Source organism: Phoenix dactylifera, chromosome 8, assembly GCF_009389715.1.
Source record: "Phoenix dactylifera cultivar Barhee BC4 chromosome 8, palm_55x_up_171113_PBpolish2nd_filt_p, whole genome shotgun sequence".
NCBI lineage: Eukaryota > Viridiplantae > Streptophyta > Magnoliopsida > Arecales > Arecaceae > Phoenix > Phoenix dactylifera.
In genome coordinates, this window is record NC_052399.1 from 17,010,198 (window position 1) to 17,023,522 (window position 13,325).

Here is a 13,325-nt window from a genome sequence, read left to right on the forward strand (position 1 = left end):
ATAGAAATACACAATCTTTTTACTAGGTCTCAGGTAAGAGAACCTCATATTGATGAGTGATTAAAAGAAAAAGGCATCAAAAGCATGAAAAAGGTAAAATGAAAGGGATCAAGCGGTATTTCTGAGACACCAAACTAAGATGCACTCTAGTAAATCGAAACTCTGGTCTAGAGAAAAATCATAGTTCTACGATATGCAGCCAATTTGGTGTAAACACAGCCAAACTATGTATCTAAGGATTCGAAATAGAGAGCCATAAGATCTTTCTCTTGCTTTTTTATCCTGAAAGAGGAAATCATTTCCAGCAATAGTTTCTCTTTGGCAGTTGCTTTTTGTCCTAGTAACTCATATGGTGGTTGTCGACGGTTCTTTGCATTATTAACTTCCCCTTTGTCCAAATAATTTTCTTTAGGAAGTTAATTACAAGAAAAACTTTTGGTCCATGACCTCTTATATGAGTGACAACTAGCCAAATATAATATATAAATTAGTTAACCAAAACTCGATTAATCTAATATTTTTGACTATTTTCTTGATCGATGATTGATTGATTTGTGAATGCAAACAAATATATTTCAAGTATGCCCCATATTTCTACCACGCATCAAGTGGACGTTAAAAACTTAAAATGCAATCCTACATGGAAGGCCCGTGAATCCATATCGTAAAAATCTCTAAAACTTAGTTACTGATTTTCCTATACCTATTAATACTAAGTAATCTAAGAACCTTGACTTGCATGGTAAGCAAGAATGGGTGCATTTTACTGCAAGTATACATCTTTTTTTAGTACATATAAACCTCATTGTTGCTGGAATTTGGACCCGGGGGCAGCCGCGAACCGAGGAGGAGGAGGAGCTCCGGCGAACACTGGCGGGCGGCGATCCGTCGGCGGGCGGCGTCCTCCGTGGGGGAAACCTGCAAAAAGCCAGTGGCCGGGCTTTCCGGCGCCGGCCCTCCGATGCCTAAGTCAGAGGGGGGCTTAATTTTGGAGAAGAGAGAGGGACTGTATTTCCAAGTCCGAAGCCTCTCTTGGGAGGAAGAAGCCTCCGGCCCCTTTTTTAGAGGGAGAAGCTCCTCTTTTATAGGGAGAGTGGCAGGGTTACCTGTGATGTGACTGGGCGAATTAATGGGTTACCGTCACGATTGGACGTGGGCGTGGAAGTAATGAGTTGCCGTGGATGGCCCGTTCCCATCATGGGAGGAGATGGCGTGCAGCCAGAGCTTGCTTGAGGCGCACAGTGCAGTACATTCTTGGGAATGATGAGGCGTTGACAGTCGTAGCAGAGTATGGTTCCTGATTAATATGTCGTGGCGTGGCCGGCAAGTAAAACATGGTGCGGTAAGGCTGCTGCAGGGCATGGCCGCAGCATATAGATGACGAGGCCGGCCTTCTGAGGTCAGCTCAGCCTTCTGGTCTCGTCCTGCTGGTCTTAGCCTTCTGTGCTCGGCCTGCTGTGCTCGGCCTCCTGTGCTCGGCCTGCTATGCTCGGCCTTCTGAGCTCGGCAGCCTTCTGTGCTCGGCAGCCTTCTGAGCTCGGCAGCTTTCTGTGCTCGGCAGCCTTCGGAGCTCGGCAGCCTTCTGAGCTCGGCCTTCTGTGCTCGGTCTTCTGTGCTCGGCCTGCTGTGCTCGGCCTTGTGCTCGGCTCAGCCTATGAGCTCGAGCACTTAGAGCCCGAGCACTTGGATGAGCTCGAGAGCGGAAGAGCCCGAGCACTTGGATGAGCTCGAAAGCGGAAGAGCCCGAGCGGAAGAGCCCGATCACTTGGATGAGCTCGATCTTGCTGACGGATTTGGGTGCTATAATTGTATTTGTGGGGTGGTCCATTTTTCCACCAACACTACCCCCGACTTCCGAGTTCGAGCTGCTTTTTGGCTTGGACGAAGGAAGTAGTCCAGTCGTCGATCATCCTGTAATATAGCCAAATATGTATAGAGATGTACGTGCCAAGTAGGGTGTACCTCTCATGCAGTTGGAGTTAAGTGCTCCAGGTTGACTCAGCGGCCTTCTTTGGCCTTGTTAGTCGATGGAGATCGAGCCGAGCTCGATTAGTCGATGGAGATCGAGCCGAGCTCGATTAGTCGATGGAGATCCTGAAAATAGATAAAATATTGAAATTATTTGAAGCCAAAGTGGCGTCCTGTACCTTTTGGAGATATTTTGATGGCTCTTGAGCTCCAAAGTCCCTCAGGACTTGGCTCAGCACCAGCCTTCTTTGGCTCGATTTTCTGGGAGGTGTTCTGCGCTCGGGCTTCTGAGCTCGCGCTTATGAGCTCAGCAGCCTTCTGGTCTCGGCCTTCTGAGCTCGCACACCAGCCGAGCAGGGAAAGCATCCGCGTCCCTTCCAGAGGTATTGTCCGCTTTGGGGATCGGAGATCGTCGACCGCTCCCGGGGGTCCGCGCTGTTCCGGCGGCGCCCCGGGTGGAACCACCCTTCCCACCCCTCACGGTTTTATCCCACAAAAGGGCCCTCTGGAGGAAAGGTTTACACCTCCTCATTATAAGGCACAGACCTTTCCATTGATTAGAGCATGATGCCGGGAGGTATCAGAGACTCCTCTGCTCCTTAGTTTCATGGCCACAACTCGGGCCCTTCCTCTAGCGCCAACTGTTGCTGGAATTTGGACCCGGGCACCAGCCCGCACACCAGCCGAGCAGGAAAAGCATCCGCGTCCCTTCCAGAGGTATTGTCCGCTTTGGGGATCGGGGATCGTCGACCGCTCCCGGGGGTCCGCGCTGTTCCGGCGGCGCCCCGGGTGGAACCACCCTTCCCACCCCTCACGGTTTTATCCCACAAAAGGGCCCTCTGGAGGAAAGGTTTACACCTCCTCATTATAAGGCACAGACCTTTCCATTGTTTAGAGCATGATGCCGGGAGGTATCAGAGACTCCTCTGCTCCTTAGTTTCATGGCCACAACTCGGTCCCTTCCTCTAGCGCCAACTGTTGCTGGAATTTGGACCCGGGGGCAGCCGCGAACCGAGGAGGAGGAGGAGCTCCGGCGAACACTGGCGGGCGGCGATCCGTCGGCGGGCGGCGTCCTCCGTGGGGGGAACCTGCAAAAAGCCGGTGGCCGGGCTTTCCGGCGCCGGCCCTCCGATGCCTAAGTCAGAGGGGGGCTTAATTTTGGAGAAGAGAGAGGGACTGTATTTCCAAGTCCGAAGCCTCCCTTGGGAGGAAGAAGCCTCCGGCTCCTTTTTTAGAGGGAGAAGCTCCCCTTTTATAGGGAGAGTGGCAGGGTTACCTGTGATGTGACTAGGCGAATTAATGGGTTACCGTCACGATTGGACGTGGGCGTGGAAGTAATGAGTTGCCGTGGATGGCCCGTTCCCATCATGGGAGGAGATGGCGTGCAGCCAGAGCTTGCTTAAGGCGCACAGTGCAGTACATTCTTGAGAATGATGAGGCGTTGACAGTCGTAGCAGAGTATGATTCCTGATTAATATGTCGTGGCGTGGCCGGCAAGTAAAACATGGTGCGGTAAGGCTGCTGCAGGGCATGGCCGCAGCATATAGATGACGAGGCCGGCCTTCTGAGGTCAGCTCAGCCTTCTGGTCTCGTCCTGCTGGTCTTAGCCTTCTGTGCTCGGCCTGCTGTGCTCGGCCTCCTGTGCTCGGCCTGCTGTGCTCGGCCTTCTGAGCTCGGCAGCCTTCTGTGCTCGGCAGCCTTCTGAGCTCGGCCTTCTGAGCTCGGCAGCTTTCTGTGCTCGGCAGCCTTCGGAGCTCGGCAGCCTTCTGAGCTCGGCCTTCTGTGCTCGGTCTTCTGTGCTCGGCCTGCTGTGCTCGGCCTTGTGCTCGGCTCAGCCTATGAGCTCGAGCACTTAGAGCCCGAGCACTTGGATGAGCTCGAGAGCGGAAGAGCCCGAGCATTTGGATGAGCTCGAAAGCGGAAGAGCCCGAGCGGAAGAGCCCGATCACTTGGATGAGCTCGATCTTGCTGACGGATTTGGGTGCTATAATTGTATTTGTGGGGTGGTCCATTTTTCCACCAACACTTATAAACTCTTGTTTCAGTAAAATATTCTTCAAGCATTTTTTTTCCCACGAATATATTTTATAATAAAAGTCATGACCGTCTGCCAGTTCTCATCGGAACCAGGATCTATATATGGTCCATTCGATCATGCTAGTGCTCGTAATTTTAGAAGAAGAGGCCGAGCTGTCACCTTGTCGGCGAGCGTTGACGGACCTGGCCGACAGGAGTCAATTCTTAAACCGCTTGGATTCTTGGGATCGTCTAAAATCTCGCTCCGCACGTTGATCCATCAAAACAAAGATCGCTCCGCATCCAACGGCGGATCCGAAAACCATCAAAAAGCGAATTGAAACCTGCGCCCGCTAAAGACTTCAGATCTCTCCGCTCTCAGATGACATCTGTCGTCCATCCAGCCCCGTATAACAGATATTCGACATCCGTATTCTGTGGTCTGATCGAGAGAGAGAGAGAGAGTCGGCCTCGCGAAAGTGAGGAGGCGGTTCCGCTGCCGCTGGCGACTCGTAGCGGAGGCGGTCTTAGCAGCATGGTACTGCGCCCGCCGGACAGAGGCGGAGTGGGCGACGTCGTGAAGCCCGCGGAGGTCCACGCCGCGAATGACCGCCGTGACTCGCCGCGGGACCTCCGCGGCCGGGATTCGCCGCGCAACCTACGCCGCCTAGACTCTCCGCTTGATCCACGCCCCCGCGACTCGCCGCAGGACCTTCGCCGCCGGGACTCGCCGCGCAACCTACGCCGCCTAGACTCTCCGCTTGATCCACGCCCCCGCGACTCGCCGCAGGACCTTCGCCGCCGGGACTCGCCGCGTAACCTACGCCGCCTAGACTCTCCGCTTGATCCACGCCCCCGCGACTCGCCGCAGGACCTTCGCCGCCGGGACTCGCCGCGCAACCTGTGCTTCCCAGACTCGCCGCCGCCTTTCCACCGCCGCCGCTCTTTGGCAGATTTTCGCCGCCGCGGCAGTCCTGCCGGTTTTCACCCCCGTTACCAACGATTCGGTTCAGGTGCGTATCTATTCTTATCCTCCTGAAACCCCAGATTCCGTGAGTTAGAATGAATTTTGAAGAAATTTTCTTTTGGGTTTACTTAAGCTTAGAGGTAATGTATGGCAAAGAAAAGTGGCGCAAGTGTCCTTTTTCCCCCTGAAATTTTGAGTGGTTACAAGTTGAGGGTCTCAGCAAATTAGTGTTTGAGGATTTAGATTATCGTTGGAATAATATTAAACTTAAACTTGAATGATATCTTAAAGAAGCACTGAAAAATTTATTCTTTTCTTTCTGTATCTCTGCGTTTCTGGTCATACACTATTGGCCAGTGTACTATGATTTGCGTAACTATGGATACCAAGAATATCTGCCTCCTCTTTCTCTCCCTTTCAAATGAACAAAACAGGCTGAAGAGCTGAAATTTTTATAATAGTCTTTTCAACTGGCTACTTCTAAATTGATCACATCCCTTTTTAGTTCTGCTGTTTATTTTTTATTATTGCTATATAGTTACAAGTGAAATGATGAAGTTGATACATGGAATGAAAGTAGGAAAGACAAAAGTATGAAAGACAAAGAAAGAGATTGACAATATTATGATGATGTGTGGACGACTGGGAGAGAGATGTATTTGAAAGCATTCTCTGTCAGTTGCCTTATTTTCCTAAAACTTTTCAGGAGATTGTTCAGAATGTTCCCTTCTCAAGGGTAACTCTGGAATCCAAATTTTGGTTTCCTTGAAGCATGTAGAGATTTGGTAACAACATGTTACGTGGTGAATGCCGTTAGTTTTGTCTGCTTGCTGCAACAAACATATGCTAATTAGTTACTGGATACCATGAAAGATTAAATCAAAAATCATTCCTTCAATCTTTAGTAGTTTATTGTGTTGATTGCTTTCATAAATTGTAGGACTTTCTTGGCAAAATAATCTTAACAATCATATATCTTATGTCTTTCTCATTCCTATTTAGCTTAGGTCATCTAGTGACTAGTGATATGGTGAGCACATTATATTCAAACTTGCTAATAAAAGCAGACATGTTTTGGGCTATATCGCACTGCAAGGCAATGACATCTGCAGCTATTCTGTTGCTAATTCTGTTCAAATTAACTGCAAGATATATGAAGTTAAGACAGTTGCATTCATGCACGGGATTGCATGTAGTACTTTGCTTTACTAGTTTTTAAAATGGTGTATTTCTATTTGTTAGATCTATAGATGGATAGAGTCATAACTCCAATTATTTTTTAATTAAGAAGATGAATGAACCTTGAATTGTTAGATGGTTGGTAATTGTGTATTGTGTGATAATTTAACTACTCTAGGTTGCTTTCAGTTTATGCTAATTGTCTATTAATTGTGTGAATGAGTTATAATTGCAGTTCCTTACATCAAACCTTGCATTTTCCTCTATTTGCCTAGACTTTCAAGTCTTGGTTGCATATCTGATATGGTAAATATTTGTGCTATCATCCAGTGTTGTCTTGACTAGTAATATATCACTGCTACATAGAAAGGGATGCTAGATTTAGGATCAATCAGGTGTTCTCAGACTTTGATGAGTCATACTGTTATCCATATTCTCTATCTCATAATTGAATAGGCTAGGCTTGTTTATGAATTCACCCAACCATTTTATTTTGCCTTGATCGATAAACTGGAAATTAACATCAGAGGTATCCCGAACTTTGAACACCTATTGAATAAGGATTTTTGAAGCCAACCCCTTGTAGCTGGGGCAAGGTTTAATGCATTAGTTTGGTATTGTAAGCTAACTGTGGGCTTTCAGCTTATACCTGTTAATAGGGATGGCAATGGGTTGGGTAGGTCATTGCCCATACCCGCCCCGTACTTGCCTCGAGGCGAGGTCGGGTGGGTAGGGTCTCGGGGCAGATAGAGTTAGACAGGACGGGTTGGATGGATTGGGTCAAATAAAGTTACAAAAATCATTTTTTTACATACAAATCAATTTTTTTTGTCTTGGAAAGGGTATTTGTGAAGAGTTATATATGTCTAGATCGTGTTCAAAGTAGGTTTTACTCATGGAATGCCGTACCGGCCAGTACGGGCTGGTACGTACCGGTCCGGCCGTGGACCGGTACCGGAACGGATAAAAAACCGGTATTTTCCGGTTTTTTATCCGAACCGGCCGGTACGGGTGCGTACCGGCCGGTTCAGGCCCGTACCGGCCAGTACCGGCCTCGTACCGATGCGAACCGGCCGGTTCGCACCGGTACGATTTTTTTTTTTAGAACCACAGCGTCGCGCGCTGTGGTTTTTGAAACCACCGCGTACCGGCCGGTACGGGACCGGTACCAGCCGGTACGTACCGGACCGGACCGGTACCGTACCGGTCCAGCTGGCCACCGGTACGCCGACCGGTACCGGTACGGCAGACCTTGGTTTTACTATTATCTGTATCTATCTCGAATCCATTGTAGGTCAGGCTAAACCTGCCTCATTAGGGTCGGGTTAGGTCGGATACCCGATGGGATGGACTAAGTTGCCACCCCTACCCGTTAGCTAACACTTTGAATCAAATGAGCAAGTTAAAATTCTATTAACCATAAAACCATGTCGCACTGTATAGGGTACAAGAATAAACTTTTACACAGCTGTAGTTCCACATAGATTAGGAAAATCATAATATTCCAAGTTATAGGGGACTTATTTTTTTGTCTAAAACAAATTTTATGGATCATAGACTGTTCACAGACCTGTTTCTTAGTAATCCTAATTTTTTCTAATAATCAAATGGCTAATGTCACATAGGCCTTCCTTTATGACAATGAATGGGCAGACAAACTTTAAAACATACAATCCCAAATCTGTGCAAGTCATCAAAGGAAGTTAAAAAATATACAGGTCCCTAGTCAATCATACCAAGCGAAATAAATCCTAGAACTCAGGCCATGCTTAACCCTGTAGTTTATTGAACTCTTTCCTACTATTTTGTGTGAATTTTTCTCTAAATATTTGAGTATACATTATAACAAAGGGAAGGAACAGCTACTTTTTTCTTTTTGTCATTAGGTAAAGAAGCTTTGTTAAAAATCTGCTGAAGGGAGGATCTGGCTTTCTCCTAGGGCAGTGAAGCAAAATCCATTTTTGATTCAAAACATCATTATGAATCCGGTCACTAATTAAAGCTGTCCATTGGTTTCTCACTCCTTGTCCCAAAAAGCCACCTTGTGCAGCTATCAGTCAGCTTTTGGTTGTAGATGTAAGCAAGAAGTTGTCCTAGTACACCAAATGAGAGTTAGACAGTCATTTCAAGTTGGTGTAGTAAGATATTAGAAGTTTTCGCTGCTTCCCATTCCTGATTCATAGTCAAGCCCTTGGACCTTTTGCTTTGCTTCCTTGGGCCTTATATTGGCTCGTCTTATACCTCTGTTGGTCTAGTCACTAAATATCTTCTTTATAAGATTTTGACTTACGTTTATGTGTTTGAGTCTCTATAATCACAAACTAGTCGAAAATAGCCTATAAAACTTGTATGAGTTCTGAATGTTACATTTAAGAAATTGTTATCATAAATTGAAGCTAGAACTGTTTAGTTGAAGAAAATTAACAAATTGAACATGGCGAATGCTTAGAAAGAGGGATTGATGAATTATTCTGCAAACATTTCTTTATTCATTTCATTATTGTATGTCTTTGCCCTTCTTGGAATTTCATATGTTGCTTGCCAAGTGTACTTCCTTGTCTTCTAAAAAAATGGTTCTAAGATTAGCATCTGTAAGTGCTATTCTATTTGTATTATCTTATGCACATTACCTGGTGGCTTGCATGAGTTTGCATTTTGAGCATATTGCCATGCACATGCTATTTTACTTCTTGAAGAAGCTGAGTATCTTGTTTGTATCACTTCTGAGGCATGTTACTAAGCTCTTATATAATCTATAATTAAATAAACAGAGCAGGGTCTTATTCCAATTTGATGGCATGGCGGTCAGAGTCAGACTTATTATGAATATGCCACTTGATCATGCATCTACGATTCATAAGTAGAGCCTTTTGCAAGAAGGACCTTTTTCTCATCTGTGAACAGATATGTTTTGGAACAAGTTTCCCTGTCTTTTGATTTTAAGATTTTGTGTATGACTAGTCTGAAATGAGCATGTTATATGCCTGTAATCTCATATTAATGTTTGTGCTGAATGCTTTTTGTTTAATTTATGCACTGACTTGAATGTTCAGTATAATGTCAAGCGCTACAAGCTCCAAAATATGCCAAATTGAGAATAAATTTTGCTGTTGTGCTGTAACAGTTTCCAAGTGGGCTGCAAAATCATTGGTAATGAAGGCAGGATTTTAGTTTGGTCAATGTGTTGGAAAATGCTTTTTTGGAAAATGTGGTGGGTCATGAAATAGAGCTTGAGGATGGATGTACCTGCTGAAAAAAGGACTGCTAATGGATGTTTGTGGTTGACATTACAATGTTCTTGATGTTGTTGCCATTTTCTGCTAAAAGGCATCACTGTGGTGTTCCAGTCTAGTTGATGGAGCTGTACATGGACCCAAATTTCACATAGACCATAGCCAGCGTACGTGTACAAAGCAAATAATGCTATCGGCACATTATTTAAGACATTTTTACAAGAAGTTAGGTTGAGCACTGAAACATGGTTCATGAATTGGTGAAGTGGAGGGGGAGGGGGAGATAGAGATTTGGGGGGTTGGGGGGAGGTGAATTGCCTTTTTTGGCATTTAAGTAAGTTCTGTTGTTTAAGTAACAGTACCATGACAGATTCTATAGTGCAAATCCTTGGAATGTTATTGAGTAGAAACCAGTTGTGCTCATGGAAGTTAAACCTTCTCGGGGCAGTCAAGATGGTTATTTGGGATTTGTTTTCTATTTCTTGTCCAAATATTTGGATGCATCAAGTGCATTGTTCACTATTTCCAACTTACAAAAGTCTTTTCCACCTTCACTCACCTTTATAGGTCAGAAGATCTTTTTCAGGTATATGGTAAAGGAAATAACATGCATTTTAGTAACTTTTATTGGTTAATATCTGTTGAAGATACAGATAGTTGGATTCCCCCCCCGGATAAAGAAGCCGACCTCTATGCTTTTTTTTCAAGAAAAGAATGGTAAATGAGTGTGTACTATTGTTTGGAGAAAGGAACAAGAGGTGAAGTCTGGGATTTTTGCTACTTGAAACAAATAATGACTTTGGAAAAGGGTCGATGGCACTGGCAGTTTCACGGTTTGGGTGAGCAATCAGTTGTGATATGAGACAGGCAATGAGTCGATACATTAGGTAGAATCACGAAAAGTGGAAACTGAAAAGATACTTTGAAATTACTCAATCTCTGAATGGGGGAATTGGTTTCAGTTCTGCTGAGGCATATTTTAAGGAGGCATCTCATAGCCTCTAATTCAGCAAAAGATTCTGGCACTGGATAAATTTGGTAAAGAACTTGGTTGACAAAGTGATGCTCATCTTTAAGGATTCCCTTGATGCATACAAGAAAATTGAATGGAACCCTGTCATTAGTTGACTTGAATCTGCAAATTTAGAACCTTAATGTTTTCTGAGTGGTCTCTTTTCACTTGATGTCTGATGGTTGGTCCTTCTGGTTAAGTGGGTGCAGCCTGGTAGAGGATTGACGTCATTGGTGGTTCTGATATGCTATCTAATTCATGCACGGAGGAACTTGATAATTGAAAGGTGCATCTAGGCATGGTCTCTAGGTGTCGGAGGTTTTGAAGAAGGATTTTTTTAGTATTTGTCATTGTTGGTAATGAATAGTTGACTCTATAAAGCAGTCTTTGGAAAGACTATCAGTGTTCAAGTTAGAGAAATGATTCTCCAGTCATTGAAGATTGAACTCTTGCACATGCGCTCTGATTTCCTCCGGCATTATTCTTCTAATTGGGAAGTCCAGCTTGATTCTCTCAGCAGCGGGTGGGTTATTTTGAATTCATATGAACTAACAAGAAATTGCTTCGTGATTATGATGTTTGGCATTGAGTTTCTTTGGGGAACCTGGACCATTTCCTTTCTACCATATATGAAACCAATACTATATATGAAACCAATGGAATGCTAAAGCCAATGTGATTGTGAGGATTGTGGGAAATTTAACATCAATAGCTCCTGATGATACTTAGGTCTAAACTGCATAATGTGGTACAGAATAGATGGTTTTGGTTCTTGCATTACTGACTGGTTTCAGCGTGCACCTTGCACTTTTATTTGGTTATATACCCAATATGCTGGATTCTTGCATATCAAACAAAGATGTCATTGCTAGTTGTGCATCTTTCTGCTTCCTGCTTGCATGGAGGAGAGCTTTTAGTGCTGGTAGTGCTCTTTTAAAGTTGTTTGCGTGATGGCATGTGACTGGTATACGAAACAGATGGCTTCTGACAGAATTCTCTTGTTCCTGTTATGCTGGTAGGTTAACTTTTTAAGCTTTCTGCTCTTGTTTTCAGGATATGCTATGCATGCAGGTTCCATTTCACCTTCACGCTGGCAAAGGCTGGATGATGGTCATTATGACCCGGAGTTTGATGGTCCGCTAGGACCACGTTTTGGCCATGGACTTCAAGGTGAAAGGTTTCGAGATGCTTCACCACCTTATGGACCTGGAAGGGGTGGCAGGCCATTTGGGAGACACTATAATGCATCTGGACAAGGTTTCCCACCCTTTGAGGGAGAATATGTTCATAGAAATGATCTGAATTTTTCTCCTAGAGAAGGTGACTGGATCTGCCAGAACCCCTCGTAAGTTCTCCCATATACCCATGCATTCATTTGCTACCAAACAGATATTGAATTGAAGAGCGTTAATATATTGGCTATATTGATTTTTCTTGTTCAAAATCAGGGTCTATTTGGTTTTGAAAAAAAAATGCTTCTGGGTTCTCTCTTTTTGCTCTGTTATTTGCACATCTCAATTATCATTCTTTTTTCATTCCAGTTGTGGAAATCTGAATTTTGCACGGCCAACTTATTGTAACAACTGCAACAAGTACCGCTATGAACCTCAACTCCATGGTCATGGTCGCAGTCCTCGGAGAGGCTACTTTAACTCTCCTTCCCCTTGTGAATCTCCTCCAAGGATCTTTGGTCCACCTATGGATCGTGGCCTGCGGAGAGACTTGGGAAGACATAGATCACCACCTCATGGTTGGGGTATGGATGGGCCCAGAGATTCTGGTTTTGGCTCACCACCCGCAGGGCGTGTGGGAAGGTTTGCGGATCACATGCACAGGGAGAGATTCGACTACCACTATGAACTTGATTATAGGGGGAGAGGGAAATTTGACTGGCCAGTGCTTGATGAGCAGGATCGTAGAGATCGTGGGAGGGATGGATTTGTTCCTAATAGAAGAGGATATGATCGATGCCCTCCATTACCCCGTGGTTGGTGGTGGTATGATTCAATGGAGAGAAGCCGCTCGCCGATTGGAAACAGGCCACTGAAGAAATCTTACATGGCCCTAGATTGCGATGATCGGCACTTTGATGACTCATATATGGGTCAAGGGCAGACTGATGATTTGGATCTGCATCGTGGACGTGGTTATCGGCGGGGCGGCAATTCTTTTGCAGGTCCAGGCCAAGGTGATAGATGGGGCATAGCCCGTGGTAGGAATGATGATGTGTACTAAATATGCTGGATAAACAAATGAAATGCCTTCAGGTGGGAAATTTTTGTGGGACCTGCTTTAGCTAAGAGAACTCTCTTATATAGACTGAGACTCAGAAATTTGTTCAGATTAGTTTTTCAGGCTCCTTGTATGCCTTTTTTTGGTGGTTGTAGTTTCTCCATTATATAATAGAGTTTTTGACGGACTCAGGTTTAATGAAAGAGAATCTTCATGGTCATGTTGAAATGGCGAGTTTTGTTTTTATGCGGACTTTGAAGGTTTATCTGGTTCTGTTGCCCATTTTATTGATGGAGTTTCCTTTGGTCCTGCTTGATCTCTGTTTGCATGCTTCAGTTTGTTTTCAGGATGGGCTTTGTTGTCTGTCCTCATGCATTTCAGGCCATGTAGGGTTAAGAGCTGCTCCTGATTTGTTGTGTGTGAAGCTTCACATGATGTGGGAGTTGGCCCTCGGTTGCTTTATTGTTGCTCTATTCAATGCTATATTATTATATGTTCCCATTGCCTTCTCTAATCTTCAGATAGGAAATTCCTTCGTGGACAGACTTATATATATATATATATATATATATATATATATATATATATATATATATATATATATATATATATATATATATATATATATATATATTTTAAAAGCCATTCAGTTTGATATTGCTAGGAGGAATAATCAACATTCTTGGATCTTGACTAAACGGATGTCTAGTGGTGATCC

At 44.7% G+C, this 13,325-nt stretch overlaps 1 protein-coding gene across 2 annotated transcripts; it reads left to right on the forward strand.

Moving 5' to 3' along the window:
* Nucleotides 1-4,431: 4,431 nt before the first annotated feature.
* LOC103702598 lies at nucleotides 4,432-12,841 on the forward strand. Of its 2 annotated transcripts, none has more exons than XM_017841679.3 (3): nucleotides 4,432-4,997; nucleotides 11,447-11,720; nucleotides 11,917-12,841. In XM_017841679.3, the coding sequence occupies exons 1-3, from the start codon at nucleotides 4,520-4,522 to the stop codon at nucleotides 12,608-12,610; spliced, it is 1,446 nt and encodes a 481-aa protein (XP_017697168.2). In that variant the 5' UTR covers nucleotides 4,432-4,519; the 3' UTR covers nucleotides 12,611-12,841. The 2 variants fall into 2 exon arrangements, with proteins under 2 accessions (XP_017697168.2, XP_008783311.2); XM_008785089.4 differs by having other exon boundaries at nucleotides 4,433-4,997; nucleotides 11,429-11,720.
* Nucleotides 12,842-13,325: the final 484 nt, after the last annotated feature.